The sequence below is a fragment of the Herpailurus yagouaroundi genome, unplaced genomic scaffold (genome assembly GCF_014898765.1).
Source record: "Herpailurus yagouaroundi ecotype Mexico unplaced genomic scaffold, PumYag 140, whole genome shotgun sequence".
Classification (NCBI taxonomy): domain Eukaryota; kingdom Metazoa; phylum Chordata; class Mammalia; order Carnivora; family Felidae; genus Herpailurus; species Herpailurus yagouaroundi.
The window spans coordinates 41,885,938-41,906,718 of NW_024412395.1; the positions used below are offsets into that span (position 1 = coordinate 41,885,938).

The window sequence follows — 20,781 nt, forward strand, 5'->3', positions numbered from 1 at the left end:
TACTACTGGCAGGATGGATCAAGTCAAACAAACATTTATTGAACATTTCCTTTATGCAAAACCTGAGCTATGAAATGAATGTAGAGAAGATTAGCCTGGCTTCCCGTTTCTCTTGGCTTATTGCGCTCACTGGTGACGTGCGGTTGGGGGAAAAGTCAACCTATATTGAGAACATTGCTTTCTCATGTTCATTAGGAGTGGCAACACCTTTCAATCAAGATAAGAACACATGAAAGCAAGTTGGTAAGAAATTTTGGAGCATCTTTTCCCTAGAGGACTTTTTACTATTTCCTATGTATTTATTACTTTACTATGCTTTGATTTGTTGCTTTTTTTTTTTTTTTGGTCAAATGTTCATGTATTCTCTGAAGGTTAATTACCACCACCCCCTTTAATAGAAGGTACACAGTAGATTTTGTTTTTTTTGTTTTTTTCAGATCCCAGCATAAATAATTTCATAGCAAATCAGTCTGAGGCACAGTAGATTAACTTCAGCAGTCACCACTGGGTTAGATGTGGTGAGAAACCTCACAGAGAACCATCTTCCCTCCTATTAGGTGGAGGAAAAATACATCAAACCACAGAGTACTCAATAAATCAACCAATAAATTCTAACTGTACAATAACCCATCTCACTAAGACAATTTTCTGAGAATAATTTGGAGAATTAAAGATTTAAAAGATTCAGAAATCATGACAGATGCTTTATTTTCATTAGTACAGAGAAGAAAGACTATTCTGAAGCATCCACTTCTCAAATATGAGAGCTACTGTGCCTGAACAATACAAATGAAAGTAAAATGTGACTTAGAAATCCGAGAGGTCACTGGGGCCTGGCTGGCAACTGCCATGATTACAGTTTACAATTTACAACTTATAAGGTTATGGAGGCAGAGGATGCTGCCTTAAGGTTAAGCCAGGTACCTTAACATCAATGGTCTAGGCTGGAAATTCATATCACTCTCCTGCCTTGAGAACTTTTTGTTCCTTTACTCACAGAGTTCAACATTTTTCCTGATATGTCCTGGCTCTTAGGTAATGAACTGGCATTAATTTTCTCTTCATCCATTTCCTAAAATTGTATGATTTTTAATAACATAATAAATAATAAAATAGAAATAGAAAATCAGTGCCATAAGGAGGAGAATATATGCTAACTATGAGATTTGGTTTATTTGCTCTAAGCAAACATGAAATTTTGTTGAACTCCCTGGCAGTCTGGGCACAAAGTAATATTATATAGCTTTTATGATTAAGTGCTAAAGATTAATAATTTGATAGATGCTTAATATTAAAGTAATTTCAAGTGTGAGAACTTATAGAAATAGAAATGACATAATGATATTTGATCTCACAGCAAATTTGGAAGCAGTTTGCACATGTTTGTTTCACATAGCAAACCTCACTATACTCAAGTATGAAAGGATGTTTTGCAAGGGGCTAAAGTCATGAAGCAAAGTTACAACTTAGAAGGATGGAGATAATCCCATATCCCTTGGATCTGTGGCCTCATACCAGACTAACAATCCAATTAATCAGGAAGCTTCTTGAACTTTTCTTCAGTCTGAGAGAATCTGACTCAGCAGCTCTGGTGTGAGACCAGAGGGCTCTGTATTATAAGGTGTCCCAAGTGAGTGTGATAATCAGCCAAATTTGGGAAGCATGATTTTTTGGTCAGCATTTCCCATAGACACTAGCAGTTCCATGGAATGTTGATAAGTATTCTCAAAAAAAAAAAAAAAAAAAAGAGGGAGATTTGTGGTCAAAGAAAGTGCTTCCTTCTAGAAGCCTTTACAATGCTAAGGCATATGGCAAATTTCCAAGTTTGTGCCTTGTTTTGCAAACATATTTGACTTTCCCCCCCCCAACAGTGCTCTGTGAAACTCACATTGGGAGATGTTGTCAACGACTCCTACCATTAAGGTCATTACTGTTGATGTTGGAGATGAATAATTTGATAGATATTACATATTAATCTTTTTGTGGAATATCCTAAAGGAAACTTATGGGAAGACCAGGATTTTCCTCAAAAAGTTGTTCTGGATTTTTCTCTGTGATTCAAGCAAGTGTTTCATTGAGACTCCAGATTTCCAGAGCTTAGAGCATAGTACTTGGTGTTACATTTGTTTTTACTAAATAAATGTGTGGAGCCAGGGAGTCAGGCCCCCTTAGACTACAACATTCTCAGGGGTGAGATTTTGTCCATCCTATCTATTGCATGCTCCAGCCAACTATGCATATAAAAGTACCCCTTCCATAGAAGATATTCCAAACATGTATGCTAGTTGACAAGAACATTTTACAGAAAGAGGCCAATGGATAAGAAGGCTCACTAAAAGAGAACATAATGGCTGTCCTCAAATAACCAAAAATAGAGTAAACTTGATCTGTATTGCTCTGGCTTACTAGAAAGTCGATCTTTGAAATCACCCTCCAGTAATGGAACGGGCATTCTCCCAAATAAGAAGCACTCTGAAAGGAATTGTGCAGACAGAAGATGACCACAGGAATACCGCAGAGCGAATTTTTGTATTGGGTAGAAAATAGTACAAGCCTTTTACGTTTCTTCAAGTTTAAACTAAATTGATTTTCTAACTCCATGCAGTTAAAGATTCTGTAAACTTGCGAGGTAGATGCCAACAAGTGAATGCCTGGTTCCTCAAATGTAAAATTGGGAATCAATCAATAGGGCTTTCTTTTTTTTCCAAGCAAAATCTTACATGGACTCTATTATAACAAAATAAATAGAAGAGGAGCTGGTGGGAGCGCTCTCGTAGGTCAGCGAGCACAGAAGCGGGACTTCTGTCTCTTGTTCCCTTCCTAGTCCTGAGTTCCAGGACTCTTGGGATTCCCAGGCAACAGTTTGAAAATCACGGGGCTAGATAATTACTGAGTTTGGCAGAGAAGCTCTAAAATTCTGATTTGAAGTACACAGAAAAAATTTCAAATATCAAAACAATCATCACTTTGTTCTTTGTTTTATGTAATGAGAACTGGGTGCAATATAAATATAAAAATGTATATGTATGTATTTTTCTTTCACAACTAATGGCTAGTTGCTTTTAGGCTTAAATACTTGAGATTTTAAACAAATATTTGGGATACTCTTCCCTGAGAACTCATAACTGGGAGACAGAATATTTGATTGCATTTTTCAAAATGAACAAGTATTTACCTATTGAATTTTGAATGCAAAAGCTCATTCACAAAATTCTCTTCCTCAATATGGGCAAAGCTTGCAAGATGAGCTCCAAATTCTTCACAAAATGCTTCTGCTTCTCTCCATGTTCTTTTCATCAGGACTTTTTCACTGTGAAATACCTGGTTTAGTAAGAAGCAAAGAAAAGTTGACACTATCATGGATAAGGTGAGGTGGTTTAATTCTCGACAAGAAAATAACAGTAATATAATTGTCATTAATCTATATTAAAAGCTTGACCCAGTAGGGGAAAATAACATTTATTGAACTAGAATGTGTCTACTCATCGTAAAACTGTTATCTCATTTTATTCTCACAACAAATTCATGAGAATGATAGAAGGAATCAGCTGTTTTATAAAGGAATTCCTTGAGTTCCTTTTTTTTTCTTCTAAATTTCCTGTAACTGGCATATACTTGTCCCTTAATAAATGTTTGTCAAGAGACAATGAGAGTCAGACTAAGAGAGATTACAAATTTCAGTCACAGAGCTACAAATAGGCAGGACTAGGATTACATCCAGCACTCCTTCCTGCAGGAGCCCATGAATTTCCATCCCACCAGATTGCCTTCTGACAAATTAGAATTGGCTGAAGGATCATGAATCTGGCTGACCCACAGCAAGAAATGAGAAATGAGACCTGGGACCTAGGGCAGGTATATTACTAAGTTCTTTGGGTTTTAGCTGTGCCTAAATTCTCTGCTGTTTCTCAGCTGTCCTTGCAATAGCAGGAAGAAGTCAGTCAAATGGAGAGTCTGGTCCTGACTTTATTTAAGATCAAGGGTAAGGGCCCAAAAACACAGAACTCCAAATCCTGGGCCTCTGTGCCCTCCTTGTTTTTAATTGCCTGACACTGCTCCCGAGTTTCTGATGCCAGGCAGGCACCCTGCGGCCAGGCTTCGCCAAGCTCTGATTTGCTGAGACCAGAATAAATGGTTTTCCCAGTCCTCTGGGCCACAGCACAGCCTTTCCATCTTTTAAATTATATGTCAAAACTCAGCTCCTCTGGGAACCTTTTCTTGAATCACTTAAAATTCATCAATCCTACCACCATGCCCATCAAACACACCTTTACATTTGTTGTCACGTCAGGGTAATATATGGTAGAAAAAGCACTGAACTGGGATTCCCAAGACCAGGAATTTATTCCAATTCTGTCAACAAGTAATTGGGATCTTGGGCAAATCACTTCATCCTGCTGCCTCAGTTTGCTCATTTGTAAAGTTTAACTTACTGCTTTGTGAGGTCAGTGTTACCCAATGAATTCAGTGTAGGATTGTGCATGCGTACATTAAATTGAGTGCATTCACAGATATTTCATGATAAGAGGATTGTAGGTAGTGATTTATATCTAGGATCTAAAGCTGATTTGCAAAAAGACATTTCTTCACACTTTTCATACACACAGGTACACACATATATCAAGTATATGTATTAATTTGTTTGATCCTCAGATGTCTGGCAAGCTGCAAAAGCTATTCTTAGCAGCAAAATGATAGTATTCCATAAGAAATACTTTATTCTTTTTCTTACAAACGATATGGAATTGTATCATTTCAATACCCAGTGAGGAGTACATTGCAACAAAAATAACATTGACTGGGGCCTGGATAACAATCTTCGTGAAGAGGCCTTCAGTATCACCAGGGATATGTCAGTCTTTCAACTTAAAATTTTGGAATATAATTGAAAAGATAGAGGCAGCCAACAAATATTAAGTACCTGCTGTGTGCCAGGCACTGCTCTGGAATAAAGGAATTGGAGATACATGGACAAAACTGAAATAATGTTTGTTCCATTCAGAATGTCTAGATACCCTTGGCATCACCTTGAAGCAGCTCGCCAAGCCAGGCTCTGATTCCCAGTCCAAGTAGCAGGGGTGAAAGGGCCATCTCTCTTCCTGCTCCGTTTTCTCCTGATTTCCCACTGGTTGCTTACACAGGGACATTGCCTTAAATTGTCTGCAGTCCTTCACTTCCCAGCGACCAGGTGGATTCCTTCCTCGCATGACAACACAGCCACCACTGTAGCCTAAAAGCAGAAAACAACACTTAAAAAATGTTTATTTATTTTGAGAGACAGAGAGAGAGAGAGAGAGAGAATGAACGTGAGTTGGGGAGGGATAGAGAGAGAGATCCCAAGCAGGTTCCACACTGTCAGCGCAGAGCCCAATGTGGGGCTCAGTCTCATCAACTGTGAGATCATGACCTGAGCCAAAATCAAGAGTCAGACATTTAACAGACTGAGTCACCCAGGCACCCTGAAAACAGCACTTTTTAATACCAGAATGACTAGAACATTTTGTTCTTGGAATACTGGTCTTTGGAGTGTTGCATAACTGACATCTCATAATGAAGAGACCACATAAGAACAATAAAGATGAGAAAGAATGCTTTACTAACAGGACTATCTTCTCTTCATCTTTGGAGGAAAGAATAGAAGATGAAAAAGTGAGGGTAGAGAGCCTGTGTGAAGACTGAAATTTGGACATTTTGAGCTCAGATGATAAATGATAGAAAACTAGGCACTGTTTAACCTGGGACTGAAATATCCCCCATAGCCAATCAAATCCCCAATATTTCAATCAAATGCCAAATTCCTCTACTTCCAATTATTGCACTTTTTTTTAACTGAGCAGAGAAAAATTTAGCCCACCATTTACTGAGCACTTACTCTGTACATCATGCTCTCATACCCCATTGTGAAAAATCAACAATGAAAAATGCATAGTGCTTACCCTCTGAGAAATAGATTTGACCAGGAAAATACATAAATGATGGATTCAAGGCAGACTGCAAGATGCACCACAGAAAACCAAACTGCCAACCATGGGAGAGTGGAGAGAATGAGCTAAATTACGTATGGAGTAAAACTGGGGGCAGGAATCAAGGCAGACATTAAGGAAAAGGGGAAGACCATCTAGTTCTGGATGAAGCTCTATTCTTTTGTGTATGTTTGAACATTTTGGAAAATTAACCATGTTTTTCCATAGAAACAATTTCTTTGTTGAGTTAAGGTGCCAAGTTTGTTGTTAACTCTATACAACTCGTAGGATAGCTAAAAAAAAAAAAAATAACTCTCAATTTTTGGTGAATAATAGAAAACAATCCCATTTGAAAAATAGAATAAAAATTGAGTAAGAATGAACTTTTTTTCTTGAAGCCAAAGTGATAATTCATCTATCTAAATCAAATTCAACCACAACAAAATTGTGCATCTATATCTACATACCAGGCTAGTCTGTATATTAGCTACTAGACAAAGGAGGACAAAACAAAATAAAGCAAACAACCCCCAGCCCTTATGTGAGGCATAAACACATTAATTGTGTTTATTAATTGTGTGAGGCATAGACACATTAATTCGTTGAACATAATGTGTGAAGTACTATAGTAAGATTTCTGTGGAAGATTTCAGAAGGGGTGATGGAGTATGCCTCGGGATATCAGTAAAGGATTTGCAGCAACTGACATTTTAGCTGTGTTTTGAGGGCTGAAAAGGAGAAAAAGAGTTTTCAAGGGATGCTTGTGAAAAAAAAGCAAGCAATTAGAGATGGAGCATCTGAGGACTCTGATGACTCTGGACCTAAAGGCACTTTTTAAAATGTAGTTACTTGGGACTATATATGTGTTTTACTTAATTTCCATCACAAAGAATGGCTTCAATTTTTTTTTAAACACATGGTAACTGGACTTATCCTTGTCAGCCATGGGTGGTTATTTTACACTCACAGAAAGACTAAAGAGAGGGTTGAAGAAGAGGGGAAGAGAGAAGAAAGAAGACAGAGGAGGACATACAAGGATCCTCTCCTAAAGGAATGGAAGAGTTTGTGGAAAAGGAGAAAGAATAAGGGGGCTACAGAACCAGTGTTTGTGTCTTCAGCAATCCTGAGTGTACACACTGTGTTAGACACCAGGCATCATGGCCATCCACAAGAAGCCTACAGTCGTGTGTGTGTGTGTGTGTGTGTGTGTGTGTGTGTGCGCGCGCGCGCGCTGATATGTCAGAGAGACCCACAAAGGTGAAAATGTCCAGTAGTAAACAAGAAAACATGACTAGTATGACCTGTATAGAAGCAAAGAAAGTCAAAAGAGAGTTGGTCTATACAAAAGCCGTTAGTCGACTCCATTGGCCAGAACACCTAGGTAGTGTTAAAGATGAATGAAAAATGATTGGGGGCCACACAAGGAGAAAAGATTATAGCATGCAACTGCAATCTGTCATGAATGGAGCTTTGCAGTCCTGTTCAATGTAACTTTGGAATGCATCTCACAATCTAGCTGGGTCCTGAACAAAAGAGGGGATGTTGCATACTCCCCTGTGATGAGATTGTAATGAAATTGAGCTATGGAAATCCACACGAAAGCCTCAAACATAATATGCTAATGGAGTTGCTCTAGTTGAGAGAGCTGGGTACATGCATTCCCTCTCAATTCCATCATCCTTCCCCAGCATCCTTGACTTGGAACCTGAAGTATGGGCTTCTAGTCTCAGCACAAATATTTAGTAACTCAAAATTCAAACAAGTTAATTAATCACACACACAAAAAAACCCTTGTCTGAAATGTGGGGATAAGAATTCCTTTTTTTCCTCAGTGGTTTTCATGAAGATCAAATGGAATAATGTATTTAAAAGCACCCTGAAAGATAGGAAGGGCTAAAACCAGCCCTAAGATGTTGCTTCTATTCTTTTTTGACTGTTTATTACAAAAGCTGGGATTTTGTGGCATGAGTTCTGCTTGCACGTTCAAGGAATTTTTAAAAAGCTCGATTCAGCAAATTTAAAATGTAATATACTTTTTTTGTTGTTGGTCTTGCATTTTGTCTTACTTTTTCACATCAGACAATGATTAAATAGCTTTGGTTTTAGATACTATAGATACTCAACTCATCTTCATTAGTAGAGAAGGAGATGTTTGTGAACTACTATGAAGGTGAAAGTGCTGTGGGAATGTTACTGGGATTCTAAAGTGGTTAACTTAATGGAACATTTGACCCGAATTTTGGAGTCTCAGCCCCAAAGAAGCAGTAAAGCAGTGTAATAAAGGGAGACTGGGATAAGGGAGATATAAACCGAATTTATAATCCTATATTGTAGGCATGCTTACAAAAGCCAAATAATAAAGGTAGGGTATGGGTGGGAGTGGAGGGGGTTTTTCTCCCAGAGATATTGTTCTCAAATTCAATAATTCATCTCCCATTGGAGAAAAGTTATCATTCTGTTTCTCAGTGGTGAATCTCACATTTAAACTGATTCTCCTTATCTGCCTTACCCTCCGTCTATCCCCCTTCACTCTGTCCATGGAACATGAATGAGTGGCTTAGGCGGTTAAGCATCTGACTCTGGCTCAGGTCACATCTCACGGTTTTGTGAGTTAGAGCCCTGCATTGGGCTCTCTGCTGTCAGCACAGAGCCTGCTTCAAATCCTCTGTCCCTCATCTCTCTGCCCCTCCCCTGCTCGCACACTTACTCTCTCTCTCTCTCTCTCTCAAAAATAAATAAACATTTAAAAAAACACGAATAGGATAACTTTGGGTCAATTAAGAAATTCCAACTCACTGCTCTAGCCCCTTCCATTTGACAAAGCTATCTAACCATATAAATTGAACTGAGGTGAGAAAGCCTCCATTTTTCACCTCTCTGGTCAAATATCTGAAAGCAAACAAACAAAATCTATTTGTGGCCTCAGGGTAGGGGGTAACTGTAGCTGGGCCTTCAGAGCCTCTGGACAATTATTTTTCTTTAGTCTGTTTAGTTATTTTCCCATTCCTTGCAATAACCCTTTCCAATCATTTTTTTTTTTTTTACTATGACCAAGTGAGATTTATTCCAGGTGTGCAAACATAATTCCACATTTGAAAACCAATTAATGTAATCCACCATATCAATAGACTAAAAGAAAAAAAATCATATGATCATATGATCTACCCACCTTTCTTCTCTGTCCTTTTCTCCATCTTCATGCAGAAAAGTGATGCAATGGGGGTAGCTTCCGTGTAATGCTGTTAGGTATTTTATATGGTCTTTATTTAACTTCAAAAACTCTGAGATGGATATCATATCAGTATTTACAGTTTGCTAATGGAAAAATTGGGGCACAGAGGTTTGGTAACTTGCCTAAGGCCACACAGTGAGGGGTTTGATGCAGAATTTGAAAACAGATTTAACTAAGTCTACTATGAGACAATGCCAAGGTACAGAATAGGCAGGCATTCAATACATAGCTGTTGAATCAATGATTGAGTCTTCCCCTCAATTATGTTCCTCCTTTTCTATAGTCATGTTTATTTTCTGTGTGTGATCACAGCATTTCCGTAAAGATCTCTGATCCCACTTTTACCTTGTATGACAGTTACTTACATCATTACAAAAAAAAATATGAAAATACCCAAAGAGTGCCCAGAAATGAGAATATGTTTGTCCTCATTTCAGAACTCTGGGAAGCGTTAAAATGGATCAACCTATCTACCTGCTGGACAGACTTTTCTTTGCTATGTGGAGGGCACTTTCAAGAAAAAGAGATCTGATTTACTCTACTGGCATCCCATTTTCTTTGTCACTGGCAGAAGATTTCTATTGACTTGGGACAACTGGGGTAAATGTTCTGGAGTTATCCCATTTAGTGTCCCTAAATAAGAAAGTCTCCATTTTTTCCCTTTAATTACTGGTACTAGTTAGTATGTATCAAAACTGGTTTTCCTGTTTTACCTGAATAGTTACTTCTCTTAAAATATGAAGTGCCACAGTCTCTTTGCTGTTGTTGTTTTAGTAAAATAGCAGGAAACTATCTCTTTATAAAGATATCCCAGATACGAAGCTATGAAGTAACCCCTAAGGAATCAATGGATCTAGGCATTGATAATTAGCGGCTTCTAACATTGCAAAAAGTGAGAAAAGTGAACATTATGTGCCTTAAGATAGAACACACAACTACTTGTGAAATGGTTTTCCAAAAGAAAAGAAAATCTGAATTATATAATGCCTTTGATTCTACCTTCTTAAAAATAAAAATGTCAATTTTATGGAAAATAAAGAGGATAGAGTAACGCATTAAACAACATACGGGGATTCAATCAAAAAGTCCAGACTGTAGGAAACTCTGCAGGACAAACAACCCACTTGCATCAACAAATAAATTTTTTTAAAAATAGGAGGGGGCAAAGAAGAAGGAAATGTAGAGATTAAAATAGACTTTAGGGGATCTATCAACCAATTGCAAATGTATAAACCTTTTTGGATCCTGATTCAGACAAACTGTAAAATCTGTTGTATAATATTATGAATCATTTAGAAATGTGAGCATTAACTGAAGACTTATGATATTATGAAATTATAGTTAATTACTTTTAGCTGTAATAATTGTCTTATATTCACATTTTTTAAAAAGAAGTCTTTATCTTTTAGAGATGATATTGAAATATTTGTGGATGAAACAATATGATGTTTGGGATTTGCTATGACAAAATATTAGAAGTGTTGGGGAGAGTGGGTGAGTATATAGATGAAACAAGATAGATTGTGAGTTGGTAATTGATGACACTGGGTGATGGGTATATGGTGGGTCATTACACTATCTGGTGAACATAATACAATGTTGAAAAAAGTGGCAGAACTGTGATTCCCCCACAGATTGAATATTTTGATGATATGACATAAAGATAGAGTCTTGGCTAAGTTTATAAAAAAACTGCAGGCTTCCTATTCAGTGGTCAATTTATATAGTCAGTCTGGGCTGGATTAAGATTCTGGCATGAGGACGAAGTTAATGGATACTTTTGTGACAGGCAGGGAAAAAATGTGATTTAGGATGGCATTTCTGCAAACTGCAATTTAAAAGAAAAAAGGAAACACAGAGGCTTTTATATTGCTATTTTCTTCAAAAAAAGATTTACATTTTCATCTTATTCAGAGACAATTTACTCAATGTCAGTCAGCATGAGCAGCCAAACTGAGCATCATGATATTATTTTTGCTTCAGGGAGAAGAGGAAAAGAGTAGTGCCACTCAAATAAATTATAGTAGAAACTTATGAATGACAAGGAGCTCTGCTTCAGTTCCAGATTTTAGACATCCAAATATGCCCCAAGGAAGGTAACATTAAGAACCAAGATTTTGTCTATTCAAAATGTATTAATTTATTTTGACAGGTATAGATATTCCTAACAAAATTCCGAGGTATATTAGAAATGAAGCCTGAGGTTTTTTTTTTTTTTTTCAGTAATAGTGTGACATGGAACTTCAATATTGTCTGCATTTTAATAATATTCACAGATTTGTAGAATAAGAAGGTTGTTTACTGAGTGAATTATGATGTTTCTCGTTTAGAGCCATGCAAGTCACCAGTTTCTAAAAACATTTCCTAAACCGATGCTTACACACAAAAAAATCTGATTTGTCTTAACTTCACCTTGCAGTCATCTTTTTAAAGTATAGGTTTTTTTTTAAGAATAATAAACTATGTATATTAGAGCATTTTGAATTCATAGCAAAACAGTGGAAAGTACTGACTTCCTTTATACCTCCTGCCTCAAATAGGTAAAACCTTCCCCACTATTAACATCTCATACCACAATGGTACATTTGTTAAAGCCTACAGTGACACATCATTACCACCCCAAATCCATGATTTACATTAGGTTTCATTCTTGGTGTTGTACATTCTATGGTTTGGACAAGTGTATAATTACATATATACACCACTGTGTATATATAGAATAGTTTCACTGTCCCCCAAATCCTCTGTGCTCGGTCTATCAACCCCTCCCTTCCCCCTGACCCCTGGAAACCACTTTTTACTAGTAATCTTTTTACTGTGTCATAGTTCTCCCTTTTCCAGAGTGTCCTATGGTTTGAATCACGTAGTTTGTAGACTTTTCAACTGGCCTTTTCCACTTAGTAATATATATTTAAATTTCTTCCATGTCTTTGAATGGCTTGATAGCTCATTTCTTTTTAGCAGTGAATAATATTCCATTGTCTAGATGTCCCATGTTTTGTTTATCCATTCACCTGCTAAAGGACATCTTGATTAATTTTAAGTTTTGGCAAGTATGAATAAATCTTCGATAAAAATCCATGTGTAGATTTTTGTGTGAATATCAGTTTTCAGTTTATTTGGGTAAACACCAAGGAGTGTGATTGTTGGGTTATATGGTGAGAGTATGTTTAGTTTTGTACGAAACTATCAAACTGTCTTTGAAAGTGGGATGCTATTTTGTTTTCCCACCAGCAATGTATGAGTGTCCCCATTGTTTTATATCCTCACCCGTGTTTTGGATTTTGGTCATTCTCATAGGTGTGCTGTGGTATCTTGTTGCAATCTATAATTTCCTAATGACATATGATGTTGAACATATTTTCATATGCTTGCTTGCCATCTATATAACTTTATTTAAGATCTTTTGTCCATTTTTAATTCTTGTCCTTCATTTTCTTATTGTTGGGTTTCAAGGATTCTTTGTATATTTTGGATTACAGTCCTTTGTCAGATGTGGTTTTTGCAAATATTTGGTCTTAGTGTGTGGCTTGTCTTCTCATTCTCTTGGCATTGGCTTTCTCAGAGCAGAAGTCTTTAGTTTTAATGAAGTCCAGCAAATCAACTGTTTCTTTCATGGACTGTGCCTTTGGTGTTATATCTAAAAAGTCATTGTTTTGCCCAAGGTCATCTGGTTTTCTATTATGTTATCCTTTAGGGTGTTACAGCTTTGGGACTCACATTTAGCTCTATGTTTTATGTCAGTCAATTTCTGGGCTCTCTTATGTTCAACTGACTTGTCTTGGCCCCCCCCCCCCCCATACCACACTGTCTTGATTACTCTAGCTTTATAGTAAGTCTTAAAGTCATGTAGTGTCAGTTCTCTGACTTTGTTCTTCTACATCTATATTGAATTGGCTATTCTTGGTCTGTTGCCTTTCCATATAAACTTCAGAATCAGTTTTTTCAATATCCACAAAATAACTTCCTGGGATTTTGATTGGGATGGTGTTGAATCTATAGGGAAGTTTGTGAAAAACTGATATCTTGATGATACTGAGTTTTTCTATCCATGAACTTGGAATATCTCTCCATTTATTTACTTGTTCTTTGATTTCTTTCATTAAAGTGTATAGTTTTCCTCATATAGATTTTATATATATTCCATTAGATTTATATATGAGTTTTTCATTTTGGGGGTGATAATGTAGATGATAATATGTTTTTTAGTTTAAACTCCATTTGTTCATTGCTGTTATACAGGAAAGCAATTGACTTTTGTTCATTAATCTTTCATATTGCAATCTTGCCATAATCACTTATTAGTTCAAGCGATTTTTTATTGATTTTTTTCTGATTTTCTACATAGACAATCTTATCATCTGTGAACAAAATTTTAGTTCTTTCTTCCCAATCTGTATTTATTTTATTTTATTTTATTTTATTTTATTTTATTTTATCCTACTACATTGGCTAGGCCTTCTAGTACAATGTTTAAAAGAACTGTTGACAGGGAACATCCTTGCCTTGTTTCTGATTTTAGTGGGAAAGCTTTTAGTTTCTCACCATTAATTATGATATCTGTAGGTTTTGTAGATGTTCTTTCTAAAGATGGGCACCTGAGTGGCACAGTCAGGGAGCATCTGACTTCGGCTCAGGTCATGATCTCACAGTTTGTGAGTTCAAGCTCTGCATCGGGCTCTATGCTGACAGCTCAGAGCCTGGAGTCTGCTTTGGATTCTGTGTCTCCCCTCTCAATCTGCTTCCCCCCTCTACTCATGCTCTGTCTCTGTCTCAAAAAATAAATAAATGTTAAAAAAATTAAATATATAAAGTTGAAGAAGTTCCCCTCTATTCCTAGTTTGCTAACAGTTTTTAAAATAAATAGGTATAGGATTTTGTCAAATATTTTTCTGCATCCATTGATATGATAATGTGACTTTTGTTTTACAGCCTGGTGATGTGATGGATTACACTAATTGATTTTCGAATGTTGAACCAGCCTTGTATAACTGGGATAAGTCCCATTTGGTTGTGGTGTATAATTCTTTTTTACATTGTTGGATTCAATTTATTATTTTACTGAAGATTTTGCTATTTTGTTTGTGAGAGACATTGGTCGTTAGTTTTCTTTTCTTGCAACATCTTTGATTTTGGTATGAGGGTAATGCTGGCCTCAGAATGAGACAGGAAGTATTCCCTCTGCTTCTGTCTTCTGGAAGAAATTGTAGAGAACTGGCATACTTTCTTCTTTATATGTGTGGTAGAATTCACCAATGAACCAATGTGGACCTGGTGCTTTCTGTTTGGAAAAGTTATGAATTTTGTTTCAATTTCTTTATTAATAGCTGTAGGCCTATTCAGATAGTCTATTTCTTCTTGTGTGTGTTTTGGCTGATTATATCTTTAAAGGAATTGGTCTATTTCATCTAGGTCATCAAATGTGTGGATATAGAGTTGTTCATAATATTCTTTTATTATCCTTTTAATGTCCCTGGCATCTGTAGTGATGCCTCCTCTTTTATTTGTGATGTTAGTAATTTGTGTCTTCTCTCTTTTTTTATTTTTAATTTAAAAAAATTTTAATGATTATTTATTTTTGAGAGACAGAGCATGAGTGGAGGAAAAGCAGTGAGAGAGGAGACACAGAATCCAAAACAGGTTCCAGGCCTTGAACTGTCAGCACAGAGCCTGGTGTGGGGCTTGAACTCACAAACTGTGAGATCATGACCTGAGCCAAAGTCAGACACTTAAATGACTGAGCCACCCAGGTGCCCCATGTCTTCTCTCTTTTTTTAGTGAGCCTGGCTACAAACTTATCAATTTCATTGATCTTTTCAAAGAACCAGGTTTTGGTTTTGTTGATTTTCTTTATGGAGTTCCTGTTTTCAATTTTATTGATTTCTGCTCTAATTATTTTTTTTTTAATTTTTTTTCAACGTTTATTTATTTTTGGGACAGAGAGAGACAGAGCATGAACAGGGGAGGGGCAGAGAGAGAGGGAGACACAGAATCGGAAACAGGCTCCAGGCTCTGAGCCATCAGCCCAGAGCCCGACGCGGGGCTCGAACTCACGGACCGCGAGATCGTGACCTGGCTGAAGTCGGACGCTTAACCGACTGCGCCACCCAGGCGCCCCTCTGCTCTAATTATTATTAATTATTTTATTCTGCTTACTTCGGATTTAATTTTCTCTTCTAATACTTAGATTGCTGGTTTTATTTTTTTTAATATTTATTTATTTTTTAGAGAGAGAGAGAGAGAGAGAGAGAGAGAGAGAGAGAGACAAAGTGTGAGCAGGGAATGAGCAGAGAGAGGGTGACATAGAATCTGAAGCAGGCTCCAGCCTCCCAGCTGTCAGCACAGAGCCTGATGTGGGGCTCGAACTCATGAACCATGAGATCATGACATGAGCTGAAGTCGGACGCTCAACCTACTGAGCCACCCAGGCATCCCAGAGATTGCTGATTTTAGATTACCATTTTCATTTAGTTTAAAAGGTTTTAAGATTCCTCTTGAGATTTCTTCTTTGACCCACATGTTATTTAGACATGTGTTGTTTAATCTCTAAATATTTTGGGATTTTCCAGCTATCCTTCTGTTATTGGTTTCTAGTTTAATTTCATTGTGGACCAAGAGAAGACATTATATGATTTCTATTCTTTTAAATTTGTTAAGGTGAGTTTTTTGGCCATATGTGGTCTATCTTAGTGAACATTTCATGTGAGCTTGAGAAGAATGTGTAATTTGCTATTGATGGATTAACTAGCCTATAGATATCAATTATATCCTGTTGATTGACGGTACTATCAAGTTCAACTTTGTCCTTACTGATTTTCTGTCTCTTGGATTTGTCCATTTCTTTTCTTTTTTTTTTTTTAAATTTTTTTTTTTAATGTTTATTTATTTTTGAGAGAGAGAGAGAGAGAGAGAGGGAGAGGGAATGTGGGCAGGGAAGGGCAGAGAGAGATGGAGACACAGAATCCAAAACAGGCTCCAGGCTCTGAGCTATCAACATAGAGCCTGACACGGGACTCAAACCCATGAGCTGTGAAATCATGACCTGAGCCAAGGTTGACGCTTAACTAACTGATCCACCCAGGCACCCCTATCCATTTCTGATAGAGGGATGTTACATTCTCCAACTGTATAATAGCGTCATCTATTTCTCTTTGCAATTCTATCAGGTTTTTTTGCTTATGTATTTTGACGCTCTGTTGTTAGGTGCATACACATTAAGGACTGTTATGTCTTTTTAGAGTACTACTCCATTACCATAATGTAATGTCACTTTTTTTAATCCTTGAAAACTTTCCTGGTTCTGAAGTCTGCTCTGTGACATTAATATAGCTATTCCTGTTCTCTTTTGATTAGTATTTGGACAGTATATCTTTGTCCATCCTTTTACTTTCAATTTACCTGTGCCTTTATATTTAAAGTGGGTTTCTTTTTCTTTCTTTCTTTTAAAAAGTGGGTTTCTTGGGGAGCCTGGGTGGCTCAGTCGGTTGAGCGTCTGACTTTGGCTCAGGTCATGATCTCGCGGCCTGTGGGTTCGAGCCCCGCGTTGGACTCTGTGCTGACAGCTCAGAGCCTGGAGCCTGTTTCAGATTCTGTGTCTCCCTCTTTCTCTGACCCTCCCCTGTTCATGCTCTCTCTCTGTCTCAAAAATCAATAAATGTTAAAAAAAATTAAAAAAAAATAAATAAAAAATAAAAATTAAAATCAAAAGTGGGTTTCTTGTAGTCAACATACAGTTGGATCTTGTTTTTTGATCTTCTCTGACAATCTCTGTATTTTAATTGGTATATTTGGTCCTTTGACTAATTATTATCATTATATATTTGATATAAGAAAATTATTTTGATAGTATTATAATAATACCTATCTCTCCTCAGGGAAGAGCCTGAAGCCCCCTAACCCATTTCCTCCAGGAACACATTTAGAGGTTATCTTATTGCCTATCATCTCTTAGGGTAGCCCTGATTGAGGCCCGTAAGTAAGAAAGGGACCAAGGCATCCAAATAGGAATTCATGCTGATGTAAAGGTGTGTTGGGTCTAGGCTGGTCACCTAAGAAGGGCCTAAAGCTTGTTCCAAAGGGGCTAGTTCTAGGGTAGTTTGTGGCTGAAGCCATTCGTTTCTCTGGAACTGACTAACCTGGCACAGTTTCACATTTTGGGATTCAGAGCTGAGCATATGAGGATGAACTAATAGAGCAACTCTGAAATCCTGGCTAAGGATAACAGAAGCCCATGGAGGAGATGGACTAACAAGAGTGTTACCTAAGTAATGGGTCAGCATTCCATGGCAAAGTGGCTGTGACTGTGGACTGATTAGATGTACCTATATGTGCCCATTCACTGTGCTTTGAAGTATATCAGACTAGTCTGGGCTGAGTAAGCCCCTGATATTCTTGGACAATCAAGGGCAGGGGGAGGGGGAGGGAGAGGGGGAAAAGCCTTTAAGGAGGAAGAAACTGGACTTCCTGCTTATAAAGGCATGTGTGGTCTTGAGCAATGAATTTACACCTTGGACCTGTCAAATGTCACATGCGTCATACTTTTAAAAAAGACCAGCCATATTTCACCCTCTGAGAACCTGTAGTAATTGTTTTAGTAATTACTACAATTACAATTACTACAATTACTACAATTTAGTAATTGATTTAGGCATTAAGAAAACATTAAGGAAGCACCAGAGGAGCTGGATCATGGGGTGGAAGGAATTTTGAGCAAAGGAAACAGGAAGGGAGGGGTGATGTTATAGTTCTCTCTACTTACGAGGCTGATATGCATTCCAGTGTGTGTACTGCACCGGCTCAGACTTCTGACCCTCTGCTGTCTTCCAAGTGTATTCTCCTGTGCCATTTTGATCTTGAAGAGCTATCCAAAAATAACTGCCCTTCGTTTTTACCACACTACTGATCAAACTGGTAATAAAAGCCTGTTCAAACCTTAAAAACAGAAAAAGGAAATGGTTATAGTAAGTTCCTGGGCAATAAAAAATTGTCATTAAAGCATAATGAGTTGCACAGAATGGCACCAGAATAAGCACTTCTGATGAATTCTTCAGAACATGGAGCAGAAAAATACTCATAGACCCTGAGCATTACTAATACATGCTAAAGGTCACTGCAATGCTCAGAATTAGATGAATGAGGAGAATTTGAGTCTCAAAGACAAGGCTTAATTCTTTCAGGGAATAGAGTCCAGCTCCAGTTTCAGAGTATATGTGGTAAAGCCCATAAAGTTAGCAATATATTTCTTGGCACAGCAAGTGCCCTGTTTTGTAATTAGGCCACACAGCACATACCTTGCTTTAATGTGCGTGCAGCGGGGAACTGGCAGTGAGGGGAAGAAATGAGTGTCTGCCAACATGGAGTTGACATGTACCGCACCCCCCTCCCCCGCCACACTTGCCTAGTGAGAATGGAACAGAGATTGGAGTAGCAATTTTATGTATCCCAAATCAGTTTGTTCATAAGCACATGGAGTCCATGGCTTATTCAAATGTGTTCAGATGGGCATGTTCACTGAAGATAGATTTAAAACCCTAGGAACTAATCCAAGGATGTACACCCACCAATATTTTCCCCACACAGCTGAATGAATTAGTGTTCAGTGATTGGTGGCAGTGCTCCTTCCCCAACATGAATGCATCAAAAGCGGAATCTGGAAAATTTGTGTGTATGCTTCCACATGAATACCTAATAGAAAAACGTGAGTATTAAAATTTAACTAGCGTTGAAATTTTAAGCTAAGCTTGAAAAATTTATTTTCAATACACATGAAGTTTTGAAGAAACACATTTCAAACAGTGATGACTTTTGGCCAGAACTGCTGAGTCAATGAGAAAGGGAAGGCCTGATGAAATCATCCAGAAAACCTAAAAAGAAAGCAAATTAAACTTTTTCATCCAGTTCTGGAAGTTTTTCATTACCATGCATCTTTAAGTTGCTAAAGGAAACAAAAGCAATGGGGTCATTCAAGAGTAGAAAAGCTTCAGGGAAATGGGGGGAGACGTACAATTTTTAACTGCCTTATAAACATCACTAGCAATATTTAGTAATCTTAGGCATCTATGATACTCATCTTTGCAGGACATATAGATTTTTATTATGCTTTACTAACTATTTTCTGTAGGTGCTCTATTAATAATCTATATAGCACACATCGAAAACTAGAAAAGTTCTTTTTTAACCAGATTGCAGTGGCAGAATTTTATGTAAATGTAAAAAAATGTAAATGTAAAATGTTTTAAATGTAAAAAAACCTCCTTCAAAGGACCGTACATAAAACTAAACATTGTCTAGATGCTATTGTAATTTTTTATGCTTCCAATGGTTCATACTCTCATAATTTAGAATCTGCTTTTCCTTCTCCCCTCGGAGACAGAGGAGCATTGTTATCATGCCCAGCTGGTGCCTTAAACTGCTGTCCTAGGAGGCTAGCATGGCACTGCATCGTTCAGGCTATGGCCCAACTACTATTCACTGTGCTGGTTCTAAACCCAGGGGACATTGCTGGTTCCTCCATGACCTTGTACTATGGCATTTATTGGATAATGGAGAGATATAACATTGTCTATAAACTTGGCCACTGGTATCATTATTCATGACAACATTTTCCTTTTGTTCCCTGTTGGTTTTGGATTTATTTAGTCCACTCTGATTTGCTATTTTATCACTATGATTGCTTAAAACAATAGAAACCCTGTGTTTTTTAAATTGGCAAGTATCTTTTAAGTAGTTGCATATAATACTCATACATTAGATCCTAAAACCTTCAAATCAGAACTCTAGTTCTCTTGGTACTGTTTAGAAGATAGCATTGTTAATATAGAAATTCAGCAAATATGTCTTTCTTTTAAATTATGTGCTCTAAGAACTTAACTCTGGATCACAGCATGCAGCCATTTCAGTGTCTGTTTCTAACCGATAAAGAAACGAGGATATTTTATACTTGTTACCACTCACTATTTGGTTCCAAACACTTAAAAGGGTTGTGAAAACTCTGGCTTACAGTAATAGAGCAGATGATCTTTTAAAGTCTTGAATATTCCAGAGTTTTTTATATCTGGCCTTTTTGCCTGGTTTCACTAGATTATTTAATTCAAATGTTATGACTTAAGAACAAAAAGTACAGATTTTTAGTTTATTATTTGAACCAGGATAACATATTATATCCAAAGAGTTTAGTAAAGTAAATATTGTTGTTTTTTAGAAAAGCAAATGATAAAACACTTTGCGTTTGTGTAACTACTTATAAAATCAAATTTTTAGGGAAATAATTCTTAAAATCAGGAAAAATTTTTTTTCCAGTCAGCTCCTTAAAAAAGTTAAGAAACCAAATATGCATTTTTCAATGTAAATAGGAAAAATATATCTTGAATTTTCATCAGTTTGTTAACAAATTGTTACTGATGGTGCTAAACATTACATTTTAATTAAAAAATGCAATTTGGGGCGCCTGGGTGGCTCAGTCGGTTGGGCGGCCGACTTTGGCTCAGGTCATGATTTCACGGTCCGTGAGTTCGAGCCCCGTGTCGGGCTCTGTGCTGACAGCTCAGAGCCTGGAGCCTGTTTCAGATTCTGTGTCTCCCTCTCTCT

General features: G+C 37.2%; 1 protein-coding gene across 3 annotated transcripts in view; it reads right to left on the reverse strand.

The window, feature by feature from the left end:
- Positions 1-20,781, reverse strand: part of PLA2R1 (phospholipase A2 receptor 1) — a 129,531-nt gene that overhangs the window by 36,687 nt on the left and 72,063 nt on the right. For all 3 annotated transcript variants that reach the window (XM_040475154.1, XM_040475155.1, XM_040475156.1), the window contains exons 11-13: positions 17,954-18,126; positions 5,028-5,230; positions 3,176-3,321 (exon numbers count right to left, since the gene is read on the reverse strand). In XM_040475154.1, coding sequence (XP_040331088.1) covers positions 3,176-3,321; positions 5,028-5,230; positions 17,954-18,126 — 522 coding nt within the window. The remainder of the gene's footprint in view (positions 1-3,175; positions 3,322-5,027; positions 5,231-17,953; positions 18,127-20,781) is intronic.